Source organism: Tigriopus californicus, chromosome 12, assembly GCF_007210705.1.
Source record: "Tigriopus californicus strain San Diego chromosome 12, Tcal_SD_v2.1, whole genome shotgun sequence".
In the NCBI taxonomy this organism is placed as follows: domain Eukaryota; kingdom Metazoa; phylum Arthropoda; class Copepoda; order Harpacticoida; family Harpacticidae; genus Tigriopus; species Tigriopus californicus.
In genome coordinates, this window is record NC_081451.1 from 8,328,879 (window position 1) to 8,355,980 (window position 27,102).

Below are 27,102 nucleotides of genomic sequence, written 5' to 3' on the forward strand. Positions count from 1 at the left end.
AAAAATCGGACTCGGAAAGCCCGTTTGAACTGAAGTGTTCTTATGGGTGCAGTGTGATTATAATTTCTGATTGAGGGTTTGCTCACATGCTTTATTGAATGCGTTGAAAATCTTAGTTCAATTCAGCTTTGGTTGCCGTTTTGAAGTCTCATGGCTCCGTGCCTTATGTTTAGGCATGTCAGTACCCTGGCTAGATACAAAATAGGTGCAAAAATTGGGATACGTTTTCAAAAATGGATTTCTTTCGGAGCTTCTAGTGGGTATTGATGATACGGATAAACGTAATCGGGCGATTTGTAATTGACACAGCAAATTAAATGTATGTAGCGCCATCTAGCTTGTTAAGTGTTCTCTAACACTGATGAACATGTATGCGACAATAATAGAAAATGCCACGATGGCAAAACAGCATTACAAATTCTTAAACTGATAAAACTTCCCTGTCAGCAGTCACACTTATTAAGTTGACATATTTGTTCAAACATTTTCAAGTCAAAGGAACATTTCTAGGGAATCAATTACTTGACGATGTCGCCTTAAATCAATTGGTGAAATGTAAACTACGAAGCATTGCAAATATATTGAGATTCGAAGCATTCATTGTTTTCAAGAGCTAAGCACAAATATTAGACCTTACCCCACCTATTCAGGATTTGTTTAATATCCCTCTCTCTCTCACTTCATTAAAATTTGTAAACTGAACTTTAAATTTTACGGATTATGTGTCCAATCTCCGTAAACAATTTATGTTTTTTACCCTCAAAGACGATCATTTAGTATTTGATGTTTTTGACGTTGAGCTTAAATGTTGTTAGTGTTAACGATGAAATACGGAAATGTTTTTGCTTGGTAAAATCAATGTTGAAAAGACATTCACATCGTATAATGGCAAAACGGGACTGATTTTATTTTATGATACAGAGAACAAACTTGATTCGAAATTGTATGCAATCATGATTTACAAGTAATGAGGGAAGGTATTCCAGGATTATCTAGATGGGGTTTGGCGCTTGTCTTCTAATCTTTCCGGGGTTTTCCTATTTGTCGAGCCCTGCGGAGGAGGAAAAAATGACACATCTGAAATTACATTAACATTTACATTGAGACCAACTTACAGTAGTGGCCGGTAAGGTTCCACGGAGTCTCTGATCAATAGTTATGTATTGACGAATCAACCTGGCAATCTCGTTGGCTTGCTCTGTTTGGATGCGGGTGATTCTCTGTTGCATGAGGTTACCACATTTCATGTCCAGGAAGAGAGTTCCATCTTCTGTCTGCACTTTCCTAGTGGAGATCACTTCCGTAAAGGGATAATGGAGCATGGTCTCATGGGTAATGAGATCCAGGAAGCTCACACCGTTCTTATTCAGAGCCAGAATGTGCTCCGAACCCTCTTTGGGATCGGCTTCTCTTCGGACCTGAGTTTAAAAAATATGTAAGAGTCGTTATAAATATCTCGCAACCTCCAAGGCTCAAAACTAAGTCATCACAACTTATGGCTTCCGAAAGCTTGTTTTCCCAACTACTTACTGCAAAGAAACTGGATCCAAAGAGCGGCCATTCACTAAGGATATCCAGGACTTGTGCCTTAGCATTGCTGGGTTTGAGTGTTTTGATGTCCTCCCAACTGGTTTGCACCATGCTCACCCATTGTGGGGGTTTGATGTGTTGGGTAGATAAGGCTGGTTTGGGCAAAAGGAACTTGGTCTCCTTGATGGTGGGCTTGTGGTCCATATCAGCTGCGCGATGGAGCAAAGCCGCCACCTAAAGGGATAATCATTGAGTGTTAACTTGCTACCATATCAGCTGCATTACGACTTCACACCAATCATGAGGCAGTGGTCACTTCCAAACAAGTGACCTCTCAATCGTAAGAGATTGCATTTCTTATTGCTTGCTCGTTATGGGATCCTACCTTTGCGATGTCGAAGACAAAGTCTTGTTCAATTTGCTCTCCTGGCATAACAAGAAGCAAGCCTTCCAAATAGTCTGGTGCAATCTGGTTGAAAACCACTTCAATGTAGAGCTGGTTCTCTAACCGGAGTGGGTAGTACCAGACGGAACGACAGAAGATCAAGTAGTAGACGGCCCCATCTCGTTGCAGCTCTAGAATACCAATTATATTTAGTACCTCCCTGATACCGCCCTTAGGGAGTATTTTCGTTTACCTGTGGTTACGTCTAGAATGTAATGTTCCTTGGCCAGCGGAACAGTGAAGGTCTCGCCTTCCACAATACAGTACAGAGAGAACTCCTCCTTTTCATTGTCTGACTCAACTCCAATGACGTTGCATAGTTCCTCAATAATGTTTTCCACCACAGTGGTAGACTTAGTATTGATTACCCTCTCCGTTCCACCGGGTAGCCTAATGAAAGAAAAATAATTGCTTGAAAAAAGAACACTAAATAATTCACTTTTCAAAAGGATTTTCACCTGTAAATCTGTCGTTTTGAGCTCCGCCCTGCGCTGATAGCCGTGATCTCTTCAATGCTTGGCACATTCTTTCGACCGCCATACTTGAAGGTCTTCCTCAAGTTGTGAAGGCAAACCAAGGCGGTGCCATGGTACGCCCTTCGTTTATCGTATGCCGCCGTTTCCAAGTATTTGAACAAGAAAGGTTGCAGCAAGTCCGAGCAATTGAAGTAGGCCGCAATGATGGAGAAGAGGCGCCAACCCTTTTGGCACGAATCCTACAGGAAAGATTGCAACGTTGCAGGTAAAGCTATCGTTTTCATTAGGTTACTCTCGTATCTAGCAACTGGATTCTCACCTTAATTGGAGACTTGTTGTTCGTGGTCTGCTTCATGATCTGGCAATAGACTTCATCGCGGATGGACTCAAACTTGTGGCAGTACATTAGAATGGTGTTCACACAATCCACCTCGTGTTGGTTCTTCAACAATGGTAAGTCTCCCATGTATCTCATGATGCAGGCAAAGCACTCCAAAGCCATCTTGTTGATATCCGAAGGCTCCAGACTGAGAAGGGAGTTCTGCAAGGCGACAAATAAGGAGATATAGGAAAAGAAGGGAAATCAAATTTCGCGCGCTTATTCTGGTAGATGCAGTTTTATCCTTTGAAGTCAGAGGATAAACGAATTTCCTGACTAGCTTCGATTTTATTGAAACCAAGCCGAAAAAGAGTTTACAGCAAATTCAGCCAAAAGTCAAGTGCAATATAGTTTTAGTAAACTTTAGTATCTTTGGCTAAAAACGAAAGAAATATATTTGTTTACGTGTGGGTTGAGAGTCATCCTGACCACACTTTTGCGCAATGGAATCATCTTATTTATGTGTCCTCCGGGAGTTAAGCTTGGGTGTTCAATACTTCTTAACCCCAATTGAATGGCGTTAGGAAATAGGATAGAAATGGCTTTACTTACATTGATAGGTTTTTCGGCCCATTTGACCATGTCCACCTGATCTTTCCAGGTCCACCCGCCATCAAGCCCATTTCCAGCCATGGAATTCTTCTTCTTTTTGTTTTTCTTGTTCTTCTTCGTGTTGGTCTGGTCTTTATTGCTGGCATTCCCATCACTGGATTGAAGCATTTCGAATTTCTCTTTTTCACGGAAATATCTAGAAAGAAAAGGACATTCACTTTGGTAGGCTCTTATTCGGCATTGGAGAACAATGTCAAAGCTCCCTTGAGCTCGATCGGGTCAGTTGGATCAAGTATGCCTGTCTCTCTATATGTGGTAACACTTTAAATCGTACTAAATTCACTCAAAACGTGGATACTGGTCGATTGATTGTTTCTGCTCGACGTGTTGGAACTAGAGTAAAGTGACCAAGTGTTTCCATCGTAATTCTATCGAGTCACTTTCCAAGTGAATCATGAGCGAGGGAACGCGCAAATTGGATCTTCCTAGGGATCGATAATGATACAGCGGGTACCACAAGCTATCCACCCTTAACGTACAACATAGCAAAGGTGTGATATCTTCTCACAGAGCTCTAAGTTGGTCGTTGTCACTGATGCAACCAACGAAGGAAAGCACACTTCACACTTCTCTGAACCACGACCAGGCGACAAATGAGATGACTTTTTCACTCAACTCATTAACTCACATCCAGGAGAATCGGGGTATCTAGATCATTTGGTTCGGTCCATACTCTTAACTTTACTTGACTTGTTTGAGTTTACCGCTGCCTATTATCTCGGTAAATAAGGACGGCTCCTTGTGACGTCATCGCCTATTATTTATAGATAGAAGTCGGCGCTTGAGGGAGGATAAGGTAAGAACTAAAACTTTTATGATTTGATGGCTTCTTGTTTGACAATGATAGGCTTAGTAAAATCAATTGCTTTGTAAAAATGCTATGCATTTTGGAGATGATATTTTTGGACTTGGCAAGAATCCTGATTTTCTTTGCTTTTTTCTATAATTTACTATGATGTCTATTCCAATGAAGATTACATACATCCAATCTATTTGCAATGATCGGATCTGCACGAGAATAATGGATGACCAGGAGAACTGATGTGTTTCTGGTGGTAAACACTATACAGCCAAATGGCCAAAGTCTTAGTAGGTGTACAATCTGTACATGGTCACTGTTGTTCCAAATGTGGATGATAATGCCGTTAATAATGATTGAGATAATCTTCTCAATTGAACAGCAAGGTCAGGTGAACCTATGAAGCATGGCTTGGTATTTCCTTAGTCATTTGGCTGAATCAACTCGATTCAATCAATGAAGCATGGAAGTGAACAAAATGGATATAAGTAAAACATAGGGGGCGTCACTCTTCAGAATGATCTTAATTCAAGATCAGTAGCGCCCTCACACTGACTGACGCTAGGTGACGAATGAAATTCATCAGGACTTTCAATTGTGCATTGATTATAAGTAAGTCCTGATGAATTTCATTCGTCACCTAGCGTCAGTCAAAAAAAAACGGACCATAATCAAATGTAAATTGTTTCATACCTCATCGCAAACTCCAATAGAGGGTGTTTGCCATCATTACTGATCTTGGCAGCGGTAGCAGAGAGCTCTGAAATATCATCATGCATTCCCTGGTCCGAGGTAGGGTTTGATCTTAGGGTCTTGATACGTTTCTTGCCATCCCAACCATCCTCAGCTAGAAATAGGAGTGTACATATCAAACGCCGAACAACCGCAACATTTTTCTAGATCATTATTCGGTAATATATTTGGTAAGACAGAATTAGTGTACTACAAGGAAGTGAAGTGTCGTTCAGAAGAACCTGACAACAGTGTCTTTAACTTAACCACATCTCGGCCAAGGAGCTAAGATGGACTCTTTCACCTATCACAAGCTTTCCGATAAATTGTGAGTCATAAATGTAAGAGCTTAGACAAAAAAATGGATTTTGAGAAGCAAAATGCTATAAATAGGGTTCACACTCAACATGCAATATGAATTACGTTCTGCACTTCAGGGAGCACTTTGTGAGCTAGCCTCTACCAAACATACGTCGGACCGATTAGGCTGATCCCTCTTTATTAACTTATAGTACGTTTGAATTGTTGTTGGCAAATTACATCAAAATCTTATGTATAATTAGTGACCCAAGTCATATAAAGTGCGGAAAAGAAATGGAGGTCATGGCATGCCACGAGTAGTTTATTTAGTAATTTACCTGCCTCTTCCGTTCCTCTTAGTGAAAACATATTGATAACCGGGCTACATTTAATTGGCACAATACATTTGGCTACTTTATTGTAGAATTGTGAGGTTATTCTTCATTAAATGCCTGAAGCACCATCTAGCTAACTAAATGTTCAGTGCCCTCTTACAATCTTCATAGATAAATAATGCCAGTTTATGTGCAAAATTTCTCCTTCAGTCATTTCAGTTTATATTGCCATTATGTATGTTTCAACAAGGCTCTCAATGTTTTTGAGGATATTTTCTGGCGTCAGGAAAGCGCAAGGAGTCTGTGTCATTTTATCAATGAAGCCAATTTTCTGTCAAGGGATAACACGAAGTCTTTGAAAACGAACAGATCTAGCAGCATTACTGGTATTGCAGTTTTTTCATCATTTTGTCCTTAATCCTTAGTTCAAAATTCCTGAACATTTTCTATGACCCTATTGCTTGGCTTTTATAATTTGAATGGCTCTGATTTCATCAAGATATACCACCAAATGCCTTACCACACCTGACTTTTCAATGGATGAGAGAGAAGTAAGCGCCCAATGCATGCTCATGAAATTTCAATTGAGAGTTGAGACGGAAGCTAAGCTTAAGGTTGATATTAATCGAATAGTTTCTCAGTTATGCTTCTTTAAGTTTGTTTTGAATATCTTCTTACACTTTTGGCCGTTTTGGCCGTCAATTGACTTTTTTTGCAGCTAAGAAAAATTCCTGTCGCTTTTCTGACATGAAATTAGTCATCTTAAACCTTGAGAGCACAATTGAAACATACCTTGTAGCAATATAAGTACTTTGCTATAAGATGAACTGATCAGAGTGTTTCCGTAATTTAAGAAGGATTAACAATGGTCAATGAAATGTCCACCTAAAGATTTTGTTTTTTTACCACTTCATGTTTGAGGCTGTTGGTTTCGTTATGGCTCCTCGAAACATCGATTCAAGGAACTGAACAGTTTGCGGTTTCAACCAAATCACCAAGCGCCAAACATGAACGTTTTAGAGAGAATGGAACTCGAATTTGACCAAAAATGTGCCGAAAAGATGTACTCTTCAAATACGTTTTTTACTCATTTGAATCATGTATTTCATACATCATACATTTCAAACATGAAACATAATTTCTAATTTTAATTTCATGTTTTTAACTACAGAACTTTTCCCTCGAGATGCCTTAGAAATTCTAATAAAAACGACTCCGTAGAGGGGTGTTGAAAGCCAACTTTGCGCTCAATTTAGATTATAGGACACAATCTTTTTTTTTTATCATCCTTAATTTCAAAATAAAGCTTCAGATGTGAATCTTAAGCCTTCCCAAAGAGGGAATGTCGAATGAGAAAAGCTTACTTTTAGTTCATATTTTTCTGAACTTGCCCTTGTAAAATATCTGTGTAAATTGCCATCGTGCCCAGAGTGTCTCAAGGTGTGCAACTTTACCACTTATTCTAGACTACTCAAAACAAGAGTACTTTTCTTACCTTGTCCATTGTAATCAAGCTCGACTTGGTCGTGCCTGGGCTTCACTTGGTGTAATGGAATGGTCTCATTCTTGACGCGGATCTCTTCCTCATCATCGCCAAAGCTTTCCTCGTCCTCATCCTCTTCGGAATTGGGACGACGACCCAAATCCGCATTGGAGGTTCGGGTCACATTGGCGATCACCCTCATCTCTCTTCGAATGGCTTGGGGAGACATGCGTTCCACGAAATCCGAAGGGAACAGTCCGTATTGGCCGTCTTTTATGCCGTATAACCAACCCTGTAGGAGATGGCCCGAGATTCTTACTCTATCTGGCAGAAGTGCAATGACGTGTTAATTGCCGAGAGTCATTTCGTCAACAAAAGATCTTGAAGCAATCGCTGGCGCGACCCTCAAACAAGACAATAGTATCTTGCTAATCTTGGATGATGATAGCCAGAACTTGACATTTCAACCCGGCTCTTTTGCAGAGAAATTCGAGGTTCTTGGATTGCAGCATCATTTCCAGGATCAAAAAATGCTTTGTCCATACCATAAGAGTTGATCATCGACTTGAAATCCCCATGACTTACCTTTTCGGTGTATGCGTCGTGTTTTTGGACCACTGCAATGATTTCCCCTTTCTTGAAATTGAGAGTGCTCTCATCGCGACTAGTGAAATCCGCTAGGGCCTTCACATAGTCAAATTGACCGGAATTGGACTCAATTATGTATTGATTGAGAAGGTCTTTCAATTGAGCTACATCACAAGGGAATAGAGAACCGTTTGGTATAGTTGATGGTATAAGAGTTAAAAGGCTGTTTTACCTACCTGCTTTATCTGTGTGAATCACCACGCGATCACCCTGGTGCATAACCAGTTGAACCCCATTGTTCTTGATGGTACTCACTTCACCAATGTCTTCGTAATTATACGTATCCAAAACCTGAAAATCAAACTTGATTAGGTTGCGTTTGGTCTTGACTAAATCTCCGCAAGTTTCAGCGCAACCTCGATCAAAGATCAATTGTTGACTCGCCCAACCTAGTCAATAACGTAAAAAGGGTCAATATGAATGATCGAGACAAGGCACCTGATTCAATCCATAGATAGGTTTCAAAGGGCCTAATTGAAAATCCGGCTGAATGGAACTCCTTTTCGCAGATGATTTCACAGCTAACTGATCGAGAGCAAATTCTTCCTCGGTGGTCGCAGCCACCTCCTCTTCCTCGCCCCTCGCTAGTTCGGACTCCTCCCCAGCGTCAAAGTAGTCATCAACACTTTCATAGGCACCACTTTTAGCTCGGATCACTCGATGAGGAGGATGCACAGATCCCCGGAGGGTGAGATAGTGGGATGTGGAGCGATGTAGCGCTCGCAGCTCATCCAAAGTGTACAAACGAGATGACGAGGAGGACGAGGAAGGCTCCTGGTTCGCATCAGACATTGTCGCACTTTTCATGCTCCCAATGGATAACTAACTCGTCATTAGCAGAATCAACAACACTTGACAAAGTCAATTCCAGTCATTTGCCCTTGAGTTCTACTAGTCAAATTTGGACGCAGGCCTGGTTCCGAAAATGGAGTCAAGAGCTTCTTTTTATGGTTGGACAAATAGTTTTACAAAGATCCAACGTCCACTTTAATCATTTTGGTAATGACTTTTGGCAAGGAGAAAGTGCAAGTTTGGGAAAATTGTCTTGATTGACTTGAAAATGTCACGCAATCTTTAGCATGATTTTACGCGCATTATGTTAATCACCTTCTAAGTAAGAGAAGGGTTCGAAATTATCTTGGCAACTTTCAAAGAGACCTTGTCAAAAATTTGAATAGAACTCGACCAAATCAAGGGCTTGATTGAGTTATATGAAAGATGACATTGTGGAATCTTGTGGGGCATCGTCTAGACGAGTTTAGCCTAGTTTCGCATTCGCAAATTTGTTGCCTTTGTTGCCTTTGTTTAGTCATTTTAGCATGAAAAAAAAAACCACGACAGAGAGATCTTTGAAATACCAGGGTGGGTGCTATAACTCGGAAATGCGGAACTGACGGATCGAAATGAACTTGGAAATGTCGCTGTTCGGTCTTTGTCATTTGTGGGTGGCACGTAAAGCTCTTTATCCATGAGAATCTCGCCTCATTCCTTGAGTATTCAGTGTGAGGCGCACAACGTGTTCGAGTGCTTTAGACCTGAGAAACGAGGAGCTCGTTTTCCGAGCAAGTACCAACGAAACTGAAAACCGTGTTGTCACTGTTATCACTAACACCAACAAAATGGAATCCAAGTGTCGGATGGGATTCAAGCTTGAACAAAACCCTCCACCGATCCCTGTCCATAGAATGGAATGGACGAGCGATCGTTGGCATCAAATTCATTGTGGCGCGGGCAACCAAATCAAAACAGAAGCGGGAATGGTAATCACGACGTTTTAACTCAAGGAGCATCCACAAATTTCCATTGACAAGATTCGCCAGGGCAGGTACACGCTTTGAATTTACAGCAAGTTAAAAAAGTCGAACATGACTCATTTTACTCTTTTTGAAGTCACCTTTCTGAACTTACTTCCCAAGTAAAACCTTATGATTGCACCTCGAAAAAAAAATGGAAACCTGAAAAAACTTTGAAACTATTTTGGCCTTTTAGCCGAAAAAACTTTTTGTGCCACATCTCCAATTTTCCCCCTTTTTAGCCAGTTTTTCACTATTTCGACTCTTTTTTGACGTCTTTCCGACTCTTTTTCGACTTTTTTATTATTAGTTTTCAGATTTTAGAATATCATTAGCCATTGTAAAAACACAAGGCGTCAGAAGGGAATCAAAGGTATATCATGAAATGTGTATCAATTTAAAACGCGTTCTAATGTCAAACATTAAAAGAAAAAATGTTAACATCTTGTAAATATGATAAAAAAATTCAATCAATAACATAGTAATGCAATTGAGTACTTCGTTTTGGCCTCTTTGCTGCATATTCATTTGTTGAAAAAAAATCGACATTTTCACCATTGTAACAACTCTTTTTGCATTGTTACCTTTTCTGCATTTTCCCACCTTTTCTGCGTACTTTTTCAACTTTTTTCATATTTTCACAATTTTTTTCGCATTTTTTACCTGAAAAAAAATATTTTCGAGCAAAAAGGTACCTTTTTAGGGCTACTAATTATATTCGTAGTTCCATTTATGTTTAGAAAATATTTGGCACTATAGCATGCTGCTGTTACAAAGTCTGTTTTTTTAAATTTGTTTTACAATATGCATAGCCAACCCTGTTAATAAACCTTATTCTTGACGTTCACGATATTTTGAAAATTCTCCAAAATGGAAGAACTTTTGGGATAAGCTGCAGCAAGAAGGGAGAAAGATACCCCCCTTAGCCAGTCAGTCTGAGCTCTGCATTTGAAGAGGCCTACTCATCACTCGGCCTCACACTCGTCATTTATCATATTTTCGGTCTATCTAGCGATATGTGTACCGTCCACCAACTTCGAAGCCGGACTCGTAGAAACTAGAACTAGTATGCAAGCAATGACTACTTGGTATTGGTCGCAAACCACCGATGCATTACACCATTTCTCTATGTCAATGAATTTCCTCCAAAAATCATGACATGAACTTAAAAGACACCTCTAGCGTGAAACCTAACGGCTATCTTGACTTCAAAGGGAGTGAACTTATGAATGAATGAATAGATAGAATGGTTTATTCTCAAGTTTCTGATGTTAGCAGCTCTGAGTAGGGGCTTCCTTTTTTCTCATGTGAGGAAATATTGCGGTCAAAACTTCATTACATCTTGGATTGCTTTTAACTTCCTTCCGCCATTCCACTTCGGAAAGGATATTACAAATATTCAATGACAGATTGACACTCTTGTCTGATTGTACTGGCTGCCTTTCAGAGGTCGCTTTTGGGCATATTTGGCAGTACACAACTAATGAGATAAGGGGGTGACGAAACTGAGTGTTTACCAAAATGTCTCCTGTCTCCATCGGAATCCAAAGGTGAAAGCAGATGCTCAAATCACGACCTACCACGCCAAGAATTTCCATGCTATGCCATGGTTAGTTCTTCCTGAACACTTGATTCAGATAAGTAAATGGGTTCTTGTACCTTATGCCACTGAAATAGCAACGTCAACTGAACATCCTCAATAATATTTGTTATATCTGAGTGACTTTAAAAAAAATGCGATTTAAACATAGGTTGTGGTTCGATTGCGAGACTGTACAGAAAACGTGTTGTAATGTAAAGCGTTGAAGTGTTCACTAGAGCACCTTGTTTTGGTGGTTGGTTACTCCGGCGTTGAACTCAACCTTGAACCATCAGAGGCTCGGAATCAGTGCAATTAATGGTCCTAAAAAGCACCAATCTATTCTATTCACACATGAGCAGGGGCTTTGCGTTGATTGCTCCCTGGTTCTGCTTGGCTAGCTTTCTTCAATTGTTTTCATTCCAAAACTGTTGCTAGATACCGTCTTTCCTCGGTACATAATGTGTGGCAATGATAAAACTTGAACTCCAATCTATGGGATGTAAAATGAACCGCCGACATGGTTTGACCTCAGCTACGTTATTTGCATAATAATGCTCTACATGCTTGAGCTCCTCCATAATTATGACGAAAGATTAGGAAATCTCCAACGACGATTTCAGCTTCAGTGAGTTCAGGCTTAATCACAAGTTCATTGTCAAGTCGATCCTCGCACTAAAAGAACTACTTCAAGCTTAACATGGTTCTTTTTTTTGAGGTAAGTTCGATTCATTGGACATTGGTGCCGGACGCTGTATGTAAAAAGTGGAGCTGAAGGAACATTTTGATTGAAAAAAAAATATTCCGAAGTGGATAGGTTTTAGTGACATTTCATTATTTTTGCGTCTACAGTAAATCATCAACAATAATGATTAATTTTATAGACTCCGACAAAATATTTTATTTTCACGTCGAGCACAAATTGCAAAAGTTTGACTGTTGGGATGTGCAAAAGAGCTGAACCAAGGCATTGAAAAGAAAACCGGTTAGTGCAGCCCCCTCTAATTTCTGCTAGACGTACGAACATTTTTCGCCAGAGTCTAAATGAAAGCATATATGGAATAGTAGATCCTCGCCTAGCCAAAGGTTAATCAGTAAGTGCCTTAGAATGCAACGCGAACTTTTAGAAATTGGGACTGCAATGAGCTTCCAGCCAAATTATAACAACTCTGAGCAGCCACTTTTCGAATTAAAGTAGTAAGATAAGAAACGTAAATCTCATCAATTAGAACCAGGCCATTTTCATATCTTTTACTTGTAAAGTGGTTCGTTTCAAAGTAACGTTGTCAAAAGCGTATGTAGCTGAGCAAGAGCAGGCCGAAAATTCGAATTTATGTAGTGTTTATGATATAACTTTGGCAATCTCTCCTGAGTTCCCTAAGGCTAGTTTTGGGCTCAAACTTGCCCAAGTTCATCTATTCATTCAGATCTTTTGGTCGTATGAATCACTTATTCGACATAAAGTGAACGGATTAGGGGATTAGAATTTTTTGCTTCCGTTCTCAGTCCACATTTCTGAAAGTCCTAAAAGTATGGCTTACCTCGAAATAGTCAGTGGGAAGACTCTTTTGACGTTTGACCAACCTCACACCTGAATGAGACACCGCCAAGTATTGAGGCTCTTTTCCCGAGGGAGCATTTTGATCGGTTGGCAAGTCATTAGAGACGGGGTAAAGACGCGAAAAGTAGACACTGAAGTCCTTGGCCATCTCAATGATGTTCTTCTTCGTGCTGAGCTTGTGCTGAGGCTCAAGGGCGTTTTTGAGATCTATGTCGTACTCGTCCAGCAAGGTCTTCATACGGGATCGTTCCTCAGTGGTAAGTCGTATGCAAAGCGGAGAAAAGACGTCTTGCACGATCTAAGACCAAGTGTTCAGTCAATAAGAAATTGGAGTCAATCAATGACAACTTGTTCCCAAAGAGAACACTGACCTGGCAGAACACGAGGTTGATGGCCAATGGTGAACTGATTGATTCTGAGGGAGAGAACATCTCTTTGCGTATCTTTAAGTTCCAAGGTATCCTATTGTATCCAAAGAAGGTCTGCGAGTACGGAGGATGAGCCGTGGTCTTGATGTCCTCCAAGGTCTGATAATCATCCTCATCCACAGCCGCACGGCCAGAATCCATTGGTTGTAGAAACTCAGAGCTCTCCTCAATATCGTACCTGACAAGCAATTACTGTACTGCTAAAAAGCTGAACTCCAACCAATCTTTGTATTTCAGTTTACTTCTCCGTTCGGTCAGTTTGCTGAGTGTCCACTGAAGGTCGTCGGATTTGGAAGCCTCCCTGAGGTTTGATTGGAGGGGGTAGAACTCTTGGGTCAGGCAGAGATCCTTCTACAAGATCATTGCATATATTTACAAGGGGCTCCATGGACGGAGACGATTTGATTTAGAACAATGAATTGGGAGAAAAGAGCATGCAGGAAAGAGTGGCAAGAAAGGTGCGTATTTACCTGGAGAGTAGGCAGAACTTGATGAGCTCGAGGATGACCGACTGGACGCCGAGGACGGGGCCTTCTCCAAAGGTTTGATCTCCTCGGCTTGTTCTTTCTTCTCTTTCTCGGCTTTCTTCTTCTTTTTCGGGAAATGCAGAGGCATTTTAAGGCCTGAAAAGAATCCTCCTCCACCCCCACTATTGGTATTTGTGTTTGCGTGATGAGTGGGAGGAGGCGGCGGTGGTAAGGGTATCTCTCCAGGGCGTGAATGCTTTCTATTGGGCGCATCTGGGATATCTTTTATGGATCGGTGAACCTCATCTACTGTGTCCCATTTTTTTAGTTTCCCTGTAAATCATTCAAGGGTGAACCAGTGCAAAAAGGCGACAAAGGAGTGAGGATAGATATTTGGAAGACTGAGGCAATAAGTACATTGTGTTTACATTATCGGTAAAATGTTCAGAGACTTACCTCCGCCAAGTTTTTGCTCGAGCAGCAGTTTTCGGTTCTCTTCAATTTTTTTCACTTCTTTCTCGCCTTCAGAACCACCATCGCCAAAGGTCCCCATGGGAGTTCGCTCTTTGGAATCTCGACTGGAGCTCATGGAGCTCTTTCTGCTTCCACCTGTGACAGCCTCCAACTTGAGTTTCATCTCGTCACTTAGTTTTAGTTTCCCTGGTGTTACAAATTATGTAACAAATAAGACTAGTGCTCACTAAAATAAAATGGCGACAATTTCTCTACTTACCAACACCTTCCTTGTGGTCTTTGTCTTCAGAGGGATCCAAATCCTCGTCCCTACGTTTCTCTTTTTTGCTCTTCTTCTCTTTCTTATCCTTGTGCTTCTTGTTCTTTTTTTTCTTCCCTTCTGCTTTCGAGGAGGACTTGGAGGACCTTCTTATAACTTGGTCATCCTCCACATCGGATCCAAACGAAGGGATTTGGGAGCGCTTGATGCGTTTCTTACGCTTCTCAATTTTGGCGCTGTCATCCCAAGTCAGTTCCTCACTAGAACTCTCTGAACTTGAGGAAGAATCCGAAGAGGAGGACGAGCTACTACTTGATGAGCTGGAGTCTGAAGTCATGTCAGTACCACTCTTGGACTTCTTCTTAGATCCTTTGGTAGAGCTACGTTCAACTTGCTCTGGCTCTCTTTGACCTTGTCGATCTTGCGAGATCTTGCGCTCTTGCATCTTCCTCATTTTGAACTCGAAGAATCCTTCGCCATTTTCCCCCATGAGGTCTTTGGGTGGAGGCCATCTCCATTTTCCGATGCGAACGGTCCTGGCTCGCGAGTAAGGGTCCATGGGACCATCTGCAAGGGTTCAAAAAAGTGAATCACTCAATTATTAAAATTTTATCGAATCAAAGCCTTGAAAAATGAGGCCCCTTACGTGGCAAGAGTCCAGGATCTGGAGCATGCGTTGATGATATCTTGGGGGTGTTTGGGAAACTTTTGGACTTATTTCTGGCCTCCAGGTCCATTTCATGGTGTCCTCGTTGACCCGGTCCTTCTAGCTGGTCAGCAGAGATGCGCCTGTGTTGTTGAGTGTCACTGCTCATCCCAAAAAAGGTATGCTGCGGGAACTGTTCACTAAGTTGGGCCTGGAACTGCTTTCTAAATTCAGTTTCAGTGAGCTGATCATGGTTTTGGTCACCCTGATTTTGTTTCAAGTATTCCTTATATTGATTCTGCAGTTCCTGTTCCGTTAACTTGTCGTAAGGAGAGTACTGTTCCGACTCACTTTGATGAACTTGGGCCAAATGAAGATCCTTCAGGTAATCCTGGAAAGCCTCTTGAACTTGGGCGTCACTCTTTTCGGAGATATTGGCTTGTCGGCAAAACATTTGGTAATACTCTTGGACTTGGTGTTCAGAGAGCCGTAGTCTATCACCATGGTGCTTATGATACTCTTCAAATTGAGTTCTTAGTTGGGCTTCACTTAACTTGCCTGGCTTGAAGGTCTCTCTCTCCAAAGACGATTGCCGTGGTTGGACTCCAAAGCCATGCGAGCTTTGACTTGTGGTCATCTTAGTTTGATTATGTTGCATCGTCATTGATTGCATGGGACTGCTATAGGTCATGTTGCTCCCAGGAGCGGATTGTTGGAGCAGCTGGGTCAGCGCTTGATTTTGCATTAAGAGCTGTTGTTGGATCTGCATATTTTGTGCCACTGCATTCTGAAGGAACGCCTGTTGATAAGCCATTTGTTGAGCTGATTGGTCGCCAGGAGTGGCACTGCCAGTATTTCTCTGTCGGTCATCTTGGCCACCTTGTGCTTGATGGGAATCCACTTTTGGTGGCACTGGTGACATCGGTTCCGGTGAGATGATTCCTGATGGAGGGAAGGTGCCGGGTGGCATCATACCTTGGAAACCAGGTAAGCTCATACCACCCATATTATATACAGGGACTGGCACGTAAGTGAACGCCATTGCAGGCTGGGCATTGGGGTCCGGGGTCGTAGATCCGGGGTAACCAGTTCCCATTTGAGGACCTTGCATGAACAAGGGAGAGGTCAAACTCTGGGCGTTGTTCATGAGAGAATGAACTGGAGTGGGCATAAGCATTGGAGGTGGTGACATCATACCACTCATATTTGGAGTCGGAGAGACAACGCCCGGAATCGGTTGGAATCCCATTGGCGAGTTGGTGGGAACGTATTCCTGGTCTTTATTGGAATCTTGGGTGCCGTCTTTCCCACCCCTCAACGCCTGGGCAATGTCTTCAGCTAGGCCAAGGATCTCCAAATCCTTCCAATCCAAGTCTTCCAATCCTTGCTTGAGGATTGATCTTCTCTTCAAAGAGTTCTGTCGAGAAAACGTTTGAATCTCCAAGTCATTGTCCTCCTTCTTCATTCCTCCTCCTCTCATGGAGGCGGCCAGGGATCTGGCATCCGACAGCCCATCATCATTGGTTCCATCCAAGACGGGCATGAATAAGTCATCCAAGAATTGGTCTACATCCGAGGCCTGGCTGGGAACACGGACCCCTCGTACGTGACTTGCAATGGAGGGAGCTTCAGATGTGTCGGACATGGCCGAAGATTTGTCGTAGCGCCCTCGTCGACCTTGCCCTTTGACATATCTTGGGTGGCCATGTAGCTTTCGTCCACCGACTTGAGCTCCACCAGCACTAGTTCCACCTATTCCCGAGGGACCTTGGCTAGTGCTAGTTCCTCTGAGCTCCTCAGGGTTGGCGGCATACTCAAAGTTGGGAATCTCTATACCATCAAGTTTGGTGATATTGGACTGAGATCTGGCTCGCTGGGCAGCATTTTCAGAATATCGTCTTCCATCAGCCTCACTTGGCTGGGCGTTCACTTTGTCCAGATCAGGCTGACTGAAGTATCTTTCATTGATAGGTGTCTTGCTCAGGCCAATGTCGTCCCATTTGTCCCTGGCACCGCCGCGCTGGCTGATGCTCTCCATTTCCAAGTCCTCGGGACTGATAAATTGATTGCTTCCTTGTCCGTCCCGGACATCAGGAAGGTTGCGATAACGCTTGTTTAATCGGCTTTGACTCAATCCAAATGAATCGGGGGCAGTTTCACTGCCCAAGAGATTGTCCAGGGATCTGCTCTTGGTGGCAGTTTTCTCCCCAAAGTATCTCTCATTCAAGGCTGACTTGCTCAAACCGAATTCTTCATTGCCATACTCAGCCAACAAACGATCCTGTGACCGGGCTCTTTGGGTCCTGGTTATGGCCGCCGCAATTCTCTCCGTGGGGCTGACACTTCCATATCTAAATTTGGATGGATAGTTGTGTGGGCCGGTGTTTATCAGCAACGGCAATTGTCCTTTAGAGCGGTCCGTGGTGACAATGAATGATCCTGGTTGGACCGGGAAAGATGGAGCCACCTCGATTTGGCCAATCACGTCCAGAACAAAGTCCCCTCCGTTGACCTCCATGGCCATATCTTCCTCCTCCAATGACACTGTCCACCCTTGAAGCTCAGGGATGCCTCGATTCTTGAGCAGTGTACCCGCAAACTCCTCGGCTGTGGTGAATGAATCCACGGCCGTCTGTTTGGAGTATCGATCGGCACATTGAGCATCCAAAGCTAGGTTCACTCGCTTCTTATTTGCTCGGTACTCAAGCATAGTGGGTGGGAATTGCCGGCTGGCGTGAGAAGTTTCAATTTTCCCGGATTTGAGCAACTTCCTTTGGCAGACGTTCTTGTATCCGTTGTAGCCATGGTCTGAGGAGTACTTGATCAAATACTTGTAGAGCATCTTGGAGGGCTTGAATGCAGACATGCATTGGCTCATCAGGAACCAACCTCTCTCGCAGTTCTCCTCGTTGTCATTCTTCCAGGTCTGATTAACCAATTGGCAATAGATCTCGTCACGGAGCTTTTCGTTTTGAATGCCCTTATTGACAATATAGTCCGCCAAAACCTATTACAGAACAAAAGTTTTTCTAATTGTACGGATGGTTATGTCTCTTTAAACTAGATATTACCTTTTCCTTCAGCCCACCCAGTTTGTCGTCATTCATAAACCTCAGGATCAATTTGAAGATGCTCAGAGATTCGTTGTAATCCGAGTCCTTGCTCTTCGAAAGGAACGGAGTCTTAATCGGATCCCTCTTCATTTGCCACAAATGGGACTTGAAGTAAACATTGGCAACCTGCAAAACACATACATTATATTAGCATCATGATCTAAGGCTTTCAGTCGTCCATGAATTCCTCCATACCTTTGAAAAGACGTAGTAGTCAATATCATGAGGAAGCTTGAATTTCTCTTTCTTCTTCGCCACTTCTCCAGAGACCTTGGCCAGGTTCTTTTCGGTGTTGACGGGCTGCCAATGATCCAACTTTCCAAGGATGTGCTCTAACTCGGAGGGAACCTCTAATTGGTTGACACTAGCCACGGCACGGCTTCCAGCTTGCATTGGAGCATTTCTTGGGGATGCCGTTTTAGAACGTGACTAGAAAATGAAATTAGGCATTGCTGACGACAATTCAAGTTTAGTAAAGAGCAATTCACTCACTTGGCTTCGTTCCGAGATACGTCCCGGATGGGACAATCGGTCCTCCGATATGGCCCGCATTTTCTTCCGCTCTTCACGAGCAATAGTCTCCAGTTCGGCCCTTCTCTTCAATTCTTGCTTCATTTCGCCATACAAGGATTGTTGACGACGCATTCTGCAAAAAGATATGTGATTTGATCTTAGCATGGATATATCGTAAGTAAGCGAAGTTGGGGGAGAGTCTAACCTGTATTGGGCTTGCAAGGCCACCACACCCTTCCGGACCTTGTCGTACTCCTTGCGGACTTGGTATCCTCGGTAGACGGACTGGATCTTGGTGGCATTGGCCTTCTTCGTCTTGAATTCCTTTCTAGCCAAGTAACCTCGGACCATGCGCTGGATCTTGATTACCTCCACAGCCATGATGTCTTGGCGTTCACTCTCCAGCTTCTTCTCCAAAGCCTCTCGTAAGAAGATTTTATGCGATCCCAAGGCATAAAGATCGCGATGACGAGAGGGCTCTCTATCCAAGATCACTCTGGTGATCTCCTTGGTCGGAGCTCCTCGGGGAATCATTCCCTTGAGCAGGCAACGATATCGTTGGGCAAACGCGGAGTACTTCATACGAACGGGATATCCCGATTTGCGGATGCGAATAGTCTCGAGCATTCCCGTGTAACGCAATTGCTCCAAAACTACGGGCATGTCGAACTTCATTGGGGTCATCTCGCCATTAGGTTTGAGGCATCGAATGTAGAACGGGTTGCAATTGGCCATGGTTTGGAGCAGCTGTAAATGAGATATAAACAATTAGGTTTATTTGTGAAAAGCAATAAGAAAGGGCATTTTTTTTAGGTTTCAAGTAAAACACATTTAATGGACAAACAAGATATTAAATTTGGCAGTTGAAAAAGATTGGGTAAAATATGTCGGATATAACATGGCATGTGAGACAGAAATTTTAACAAGCGTTGAGATAGCTAGTATTGATTCATACTTACATTGTTCAGCGAGTCGTGGAATCTAGCTGCTACCGTGGGAGTACGAGGTTTCATGGTAACAAAGTGCCCCTGAGGTTTGTTCATGGTTCTAGAGGCTTCTTGGAAGTTCCGCAAGTCCAGGAACATTTTGCTGATCATTTTGTCACGGCTGCTAATAAGCAACCCCATAACATCGTAGCGCAAGGTGTCTCGATTCTTATCCAGGAACCCTTCCACATTATACCAAATTTGACCAGCGTAGTGTTTGATGCCAAATTCCATGGACGACATCCTAGGTCTGGAATAGAGCTCGTTCAGGGCGTGGTTGTAATGGCATTTCTCCAAAAAGGACACATCCGTGGCCTTTGGGAAGTTGGACTCGTCATCTAGGAGGTGAAAAATCCCCACAGGTTTCTTCGAGAGCATTTGAATGATTCCGTGATTATCATTGTAATGGATGGGCGACCATTCAATTTTTTCCTTGGCATACTCCGCTTGTTCCAACTTGAAGATGAACTTATTGAAGTGGTATTGGAGCGACTCATTGGCAAAGTTGATGCACAGTTGCTCAAAGGAGTTTTCGTTGATGTCTTCAAACCCAAACATGTCCAGGATCGAGATAATATTTTTCACCTGCCGACGATGAGACTTGTTCGAGCAGACCTTATTCACCCTGGATAAATATCATTGATTAGTGTTTAACTTGCAATTGTGAGAAAAAGGGCTTTCGGGAACCAACCTGGTGATGAGCCATGTGAATAATGAGCTATACAACGCTTTGGCAATGGCGTCTCGAGCGTCCAGAGCTTGGTCAATATTCAGAGGAGCGGACACTTCGTCGGAGCGGACATCAACATATTTGGTGATCAGAGCCTTGGAGATCCCATGGATGTTAAGCTGGAGTAAGTGTGCGGTCCACTTGATCTCCACGTCAGATCCAATTTCCACGCCCTCTTGTCCATGTCTCAACTGTTTGCGATGAAAGTAGACATTGCCCAAGTGGAGGATGGAAGCCAGGATCTTGAAGATGGTATCCCTTTCCTCTTGATTGAAACCCAGCACCTTTTAGGAGAAAAAACCTCATGTTGCTTGGTCTTAGTTTTGTCGTGAATCTTAAGCTTAAGGCTAAACAAATATCTAGCAATTTAAAGGTTATTCTTTTAAAAGGAAGAATATAATCTTGTCTCACGCAACCTCTCCGCATTTCTGACTCTAAGAAACTGTTGCTACTGGTTACAAATGGGTTTACCTGCATTGCAGATTGAAGTGACTCAAAATCCTCCTTATCGTTTTTGCCATCAATAGCACAGGGTCCGCCTTGATTCAGATAGAAATACTTCTCCGCCGTCATCAATCCCAACCCTTGTTGTTGCTCGGGAGACAGACCTGCCAACATCTCATAAAAGATGTGATAGTTCCTCTCCTCAGGCGCATGACTCACGATTCGAGACTTCTCCAAGAGATACTCATGGATTTTAGCGCCTAAAACGAAGTAGTCGTTGTTGTTGTTAGTGCTGCTACATGACAAGCCCACTTCCTTCTTTCCTAATTAGAGGCCTTACCTGAGATGATTCCATCCTTGAAAAGGATCTCCACGTATTTGCCAAATCGGCTCGAGTTGTCATTGCGCAATGACTTGGCATTTCCGAAGCTCTCCAAGAGTGGCGAGGCCTCCAAGATCTGCTCGGTTATCAAATTGGAGGCACTCTTGTTGACCGCCACCAAATACTGCATCAGCAACTTGGTGCTCTCTGTCTTACCCGCTCCAGATTCGCCCGTGATAATCACCACCTATTCCAAGAGGTCTTCATTGAAGTGCTTGCCTTTGATGATGTTGATTATCAAGGATTTACCTGGTTCTCTCCATTTTTGGCCAGAAGTCGGTGATAGGCGGAGGCTCCCACTGCGAATAAATGCGGAGGGAGCGTGCCAATGATCTTGCCTTCGTATTTGGACACCACATCCAATCCATAGGTATCGAACATTCGATAAGGGTTGACAGCGACCAAAATGCTTCCTGCAATGTGTAAACGAATCGTCAAAAAATACTTCAAGGACTAAGGTTTCACGGGACAAGAAAGGTTGTGATAAATTTTGCGACCGACTTTCTATCATTTATTTCTTAAAAAACAGAGGAGACAAAACTTCTAAACTTTTTAAACTAAGATTTTAATTGCCATGCTTAATTTATCAATAGAGTTAATGTTCCAGTGTTTACAGCAATACAAATAATACATGGGTAAATGTAATTATTTATGAGAAGTCAAAATTTGAAGTGCTTTACTGCAATTACTAAAAGAAATCAGTTCATAGTTCAAAATTTCTTTCAGTTAATAAAACAAATTTTAAGTTCCTTCTAAAATTCGCACAACAAGAATACTATATTTGAAACATACCGATGTAGGTATAGATGTTATTGTTGTCATAACGAAGTCGCAAGTTCCACAAAATCGAGGCTTCGTTTAAATCACTCAAAACGATCATGTCGTCCACGCCGTTTTGGCCCAAATCTTGACGACTTTTCACCTAGTAAAATTTGAAGAAAAAAAATCAAATCACAAATATCCACTTTTCCGACCAAACCAAGTCTTACCGAGCTTAAGTTATTGAGGGTGAACGTCTTGGACACGTTGTTGATGACAGCTTGCACAGTAATAACCTAAAAGAAGAGTCAGCACATCTAGTACATCACGGACTTTTAGAGATGTATAAAAGGTCTAGAAGTTCGTGAGTAACTCTATCACGGCTTTGTTCAATTCGTGTAATCATTCAACACTCACTAATCCGGCTTTTAACAACTTAATTTGTTTTCAAGTGTTGCGGACATTATCAGTATGTTGGCCAAGACGCCACCGAAGAAACACTAACTGTGTTCTCAATTCTGCTTCCATGAGATTCTCTTATCCTTTATGGTGAGAACCACGCAGAGCTCAGAACCGGAGCAAATGCCACTGGGATGATTAATTCATACCCTCCAAGCATCACTTACTTCCCAACCAACCAAACAAATAGCATTCAACGGATTTTAAATGCTACCAAAATTGAGAACCCTTTGGCAGGGACATACCTGAGCCGCCTTGTGGTACTCCATGACCTCGCCAGGCAAGACATAACCCACGCCGGGGTCAAACCAGACTAGATCTCCTGGCCGAAAGTCGCGTTGATACATGATGTATCGATTGTATTAGAGGCTGGAAATAGAAAGGAGAATGGGGGTGTTAATTGTCCTTGCAGTACGCCATCTTTTCTATACAAGTGGATGATATTTAGGAGGTACATTTTAACGATGATCTGTACCTGCAAATTGACTTGATGGATCAAAAGGATACTAATTGATCAAAATTGCAAATTGGTTTGAACTTTCATGTTACAAACTTTTATGTGATTAGCATTGATTCATTGAGGATATCCCTAAAAAAGCGTTGAAATCGGTTCCCCCCTTGAGCAATCGTTTGAGATATCATCAATGGAAGGTAGCATTGCGATCACTAGATTGGTTCCTCAACATCTTTGTTGAATGGTTGTGACCAGTTTAAATTACAAAAGAACACGAAAGGAAGTAGAGTGAAGCAATTTCTTTGAAGGCATCAGACTTTCTCCTACAACTTTCATTGCACCGACGGGGTTTGAACCAGGACCCTCTGGTAAACGGACTACGTAGGTGCGCTTTTATTGCTCCTTTAATGACATCGTTTAAGGTCTTGCTTTTCCTTCGTTTCCTAAGTTCAATAAATGAATTTTCATTAGGCTTTAGGAAATACAAGACAAAAGGATCTGTCATATTTTTCAATGATTATGATATCTTCAGCCTTAAATGAGCATATTTCAGCATTTGCATCGAACATTTATCACAATGACAAAGGGAATCAATTGAAAATTTTGCAACAGGTGTGAATCTTTTTTAAGATCTGCCTGATGTTTTCTTCCAATGGATGACTTTTAGGTTACCATGGCAAATTGGAGGTCAAAGTTAAAGACTACGCCTAGGGCATGATTTAAACTTGGAGCAAACTTCAGTTTTCTAATTGCAATATCTATTCAAATAGAAAACATGTTAAGGGTCACTGAATTGTCCTTTAATCAATTATCATACCGGCTTTAATTAATCAAAACTAAAGCAGACTGCAAATAAATGTGCATCGAAGCGGTATTTATGCCAAAGCACTACATTTTCTGATGTTTTTATTTGGAATTGGGATGGGAGTTGAAGCTCTTAAACGAAAGCAGATTTTATGACATTGAGAATGATTTTAAGTCAAAGTGTATTTATAAATGAAGTGAAAAAGTAGATTCAAAAATTTGTATTTCTATATTTATTTCTCGGACTGACAAACCGTTGTTAAAAACAATGAAATAGGACAGGACTATGCATGGACAATTTTTAGTATCTCTAATCTTCGAGATTACGAATAACGAATGTTCAGCCTTGTATAAGCCTTGCCCCAAAATTAAGTTGTTTTTTTTCTTTTTATGGCTACTCATTCACAAATGGTTATGCCATCCTCCTCAAATTGGTACTTTTGCAGATCAATAACGATTACAAAAATAGGAAAGGGCCTCTTCTTTCGGCTATTTTCTGACATATTCGCGTACAGATGATGATAGGGTTTCCTGGAGTCTGGAACTATAAATCACGCTCAATTCTGCAAGGTTATCCTCAGCCCATTCTTTCTCGATGATCACGCACAAGTTGGCATTGTTGCTTCAGGCATGAAATTGCAGCAAAAAATCGTGTTCTGCACATTATGGTGGATCTTTTTTTTTCGACGAAGGTCAACAGTCCTTTTGTGTGGGACGACAAATGACATTGCGAGAAACTAAATCGTGGATGAACGAGGAAGACATTTCCTGTCATGCGAAAATTCCCGGAATTTTCCATTGATCAATGTATTGTATGTACAACGTACAATTCAATTCTGATGCTTACTGATACTATAAAGTGGTGTATCTGCGTTTCACGTGGAGCATGTTTTTACTAACCCAATCCTTGGATCAAGTTAAGCAATTTGTAACGGAAGTTGACAACACTTGTAACCATTTGACAGCTTTAGCAAGCAAATGGAAACGACACATTTGCTATTCAGCTCTATTCCAAAATCTTCAGGCATGTTTTGAGTTTGGACATGCCTTAAAAAATATGAAAATTTAAGGACACAAAAATATGTTCGATTTTGAAAAAAGAAATCTTCAAACTATTCTAAGATATAGGCAAAAAAGGATGTAATTAATAGGTAAAATACTTTTCTTAACAAACGACGTGCTTAACAAAGAAAAGAAGTAGGCACTTTCCTGAGAAAGCCACACATTTTACCCTTTTTGGAGAGTCATACCCATATGCAATGGCAAAGTCAGTTAAACACAAGCTTTTAAGTTATATTATGGTGGTTCTGAAATCTATTGGTAAGCAAGTGATTACAAAAAAGAACAAACCAATGGAACGTAAATTGAATTTTTAAAACAAGTCAATTGGTTGTTAATTTCACATTCTCTAAATGTCCATCGCTAAATTTTGTGAACACACTTTTAACAAGTCCAAGCAAATTCTCACAAGTAAAGTTTGCCAAGAAATGACATAGCAGTGACCTTAATGCCGCAAATGCTTAAAAGCATCTTTTGGTTGGAAAGGATTTGGAAAGACAGTCCATCTACTAATTTTTTTAAGTCCTTGATTGGAATCAGAAATCCTTTTTGAGGAGATAGGATCGATCGGAAGTCGTGATTGCCATTTTAAAAAGAATTAATTCTTCATGAAATTTTGTCCAAAAAAATGCATATCAGGCAATAAAAAAAACCGATATTAGCACCAAGCAACCAGAAACCCACTCGTGATGAAATATCGATCTATCCATTTTGAGACACATTTTCAGTTGCGAACCAAAAGCTGATTTACACAGCATTTCGCTTTATGACATTTACGCCAATGCAACAGTTAACCACACATCATCCAACGGTTTTAGCAGGCTTTTTACTCCCCGGGAATCCGTCCAAATGCTGCCCAAATTGATAACATTGTAAGGTCATATTGCTTCATTGGGAGGAATCCTCGCATTCCTCAAGGATATCTGGTCATCCTGGGACCAGACATTTTTAAGTTTCCCATTGTACTATGAACAGTTGACCACTCATGAGACATTCAACCATTCATGGTCAAACCAATGAAATCGCATCTCTTTGGAAGGAAAAGGAGAAGGGGGAGGGAGTGCTGCCACTCTGACGTGGAGTCTGATCTTTGGTATTTCTGATTTCTGACCTGAGCCCTCCCTCACTCCCGGGGACACACCTAGTCCGTACTTGCATGACTGTTCCCTGGCTTTGTGTCCCACTAATACAGAAAATAAGCCCTTTTTTGGGAACCATGGCACCCAATCCGGCTTACCTGGTCATTGTTAGGAGAGTTATACACTGATATATCACTTTTCCAAGCACTGAACACTTATGCCAATCGCTTTAAACAAAGTTCAACTTGCCCATGAACGAGGCTAGAGGTAGCCTGAACAACGAACACTGGTGGTGTCTTCACTCTTCACCCTTGCTTGTCAGTGGAGTGTACGGAAAGATTTTTAGGTAGGCAAGAAACCAGGGCTGCCGTGGGGATCAACCGGGCGCCCCTCTGCCGTCTCCTGATGGCGGGTAAATCTTGGTGGAAGACGTTCGTACTAGGAACCCTGGACTCAAATCTGCTTGAGGTGTACACATCCAACAGGTACATGGTTTTTGGCAGCGCAACCAACCCAGAAGAGGTGCCAGGGAAGGAGGAAGGAAGGGGCTCAGGTGGATTCTTGGTGGACTGTAGTGCCAGCTACGTAGATACCTAGATCTAGAGGAAATGTGTGTGCTACCGGCAAGAGTGGAAATTTGTAGCGCACTCAGTCTCACCCAGGTGCTTCCACCTTGCAAACCAGGTGCGTGAATGGTTGGTTGGTCGTGAGACGGGCCTCCAAGACGAAGCCTAATGAGCCCTGGAAGACGTGGTTTCAGAGATGGACGCCCCAAGAGGCCAATAGGGGCCTGCGGAAGAATGCATAGTTTCTTGCTCCTGGATTTCTAGAATTCATCCGAGGAGGGGCCCTTTTGCCCTGTTTTAGTGTTTCCTGAACAAGCAGAGAAGAACTCCAGAACTAGGCCTATTTTTAAGCTCTTCAAACGCATTTGGCAGAGAAGTCTGAATGTGGCGGTCCCTAAATTTCACCCATATTTCGTGACTAAATGGGTCAATGGTATTTGTTTATAGAAGGAGTACCGTCAAACAGTTGATAATGTGCTTCAGCTAACGATCTCCTAGGCCTTCAAATGGGTTTGCTCAGAAATTTGAAAAGGTTTTATCTCTAAACTCCGCTGACCCCGTCATTTCTTCTTCAAATCAAGCATTGCGGTGAAGCTCTCACTTTTCCAGGCAACACCGAACGGAGTATCAATCGGGAAAAAACGGAAAAGGAATCCATGATTGTCATTTTTTGCACGAACTAGAACTATTTCCGAACATGGTTTCTAAAATCAATTAACTAATTTAAAAAATATATATGATGTTTTATTTTTGCAGTGCCAGTCTAGTATGTAACAGACAAAAACGATAACGAGATTGATATCTGACA

At 42.0% G+C, this 27,102-nt stretch overlaps 1 protein-coding gene across 2 annotated transcripts; it reads right to left on the minus strand.

Moving 5' to 3' along the window:
* Positions 1-883: 883 nt before the first annotated feature.
* Positions 884-26,057, minus strand: LOC131891433 (unconventional myosin-XV-like). Of its 2 annotated transcripts, XM_059240993.1 has the most exons (32): positions 25,887-26,056; positions 22,578-22,701; positions 22,104-22,169; positions 21,907-22,036; positions 21,364-21,527; positions 21,073-21,301; positions 20,760-20,992; positions 20,250-20,572; positions 19,532-20,183; positions 18,778-19,319; positions 18,552-18,705; positions 18,255-18,488; positions 18,018-18,185; positions 14,947-17,953; positions 14,301-14,867; positions 14,024-14,227; positions 13,571-13,900; positions 13,343-13,451; positions 13,044-13,278; positions 12,653-12,970; positions 7,916-8,030; positions 7,677-7,843; positions 7,104-7,383; positions 4,935-5,088; positions 3,383-3,578; positions 2,771-2,992; positions 2,434-2,690; positions 2,169-2,365; positions 1,916-2,106; positions 1,531-1,764; positions 1,116-1,418; positions 884-1,051 (listed from the first exon to the last, which is right to left on the minus strand). In XM_059240993.1, the coding sequence occupies exons 2-32, from the start codon at positions 22,677-22,679 to the stop codon at positions 989-991; spliced, it is 10,146 nt and encodes a 3,381-aa protein (XP_059096976.1). In that variant the 5' UTR covers positions 22,680-22,701; positions 25,887-26,056; the 3' UTR covers positions 884-988. The 2 variants fall into 2 exon arrangements, with proteins under 2 accessions (XP_059096976.1, XP_059096977.1); XM_059240994.1 differs by lacking the exon at positions 13,571-13,900 and having other exon boundaries at positions 25,887-26,057.
* Between the last annotated feature and the right edge of the window lie 1,045 nt (positions 26,058-27,102).

Bases quoted from the DNA above. Each gene is read 5' to 3' on its own strand.
- LOC131891433 (XM_059240993.1), bottom strand. From the start codon at position 22,679: ATGTATCAACGCGACTTTCGGCCAGGAGATCTAGTCTGGTTTGACCCC. The intron at 8,031-12,652 runs GTAAGCCATACT...TTTGATTTTCAG, and splicing joins TTCCCACTGACTATTTCGAG to GTTTTGGATACGTATAATTA. The intron at 1,419-1,530 runs GTAAGTAGTTGG...TTTTAAACTCAG, and splicing joins TTGGATCCAGTTTCTTTGCA to GTCCGAAGAGAAGCCGATCC.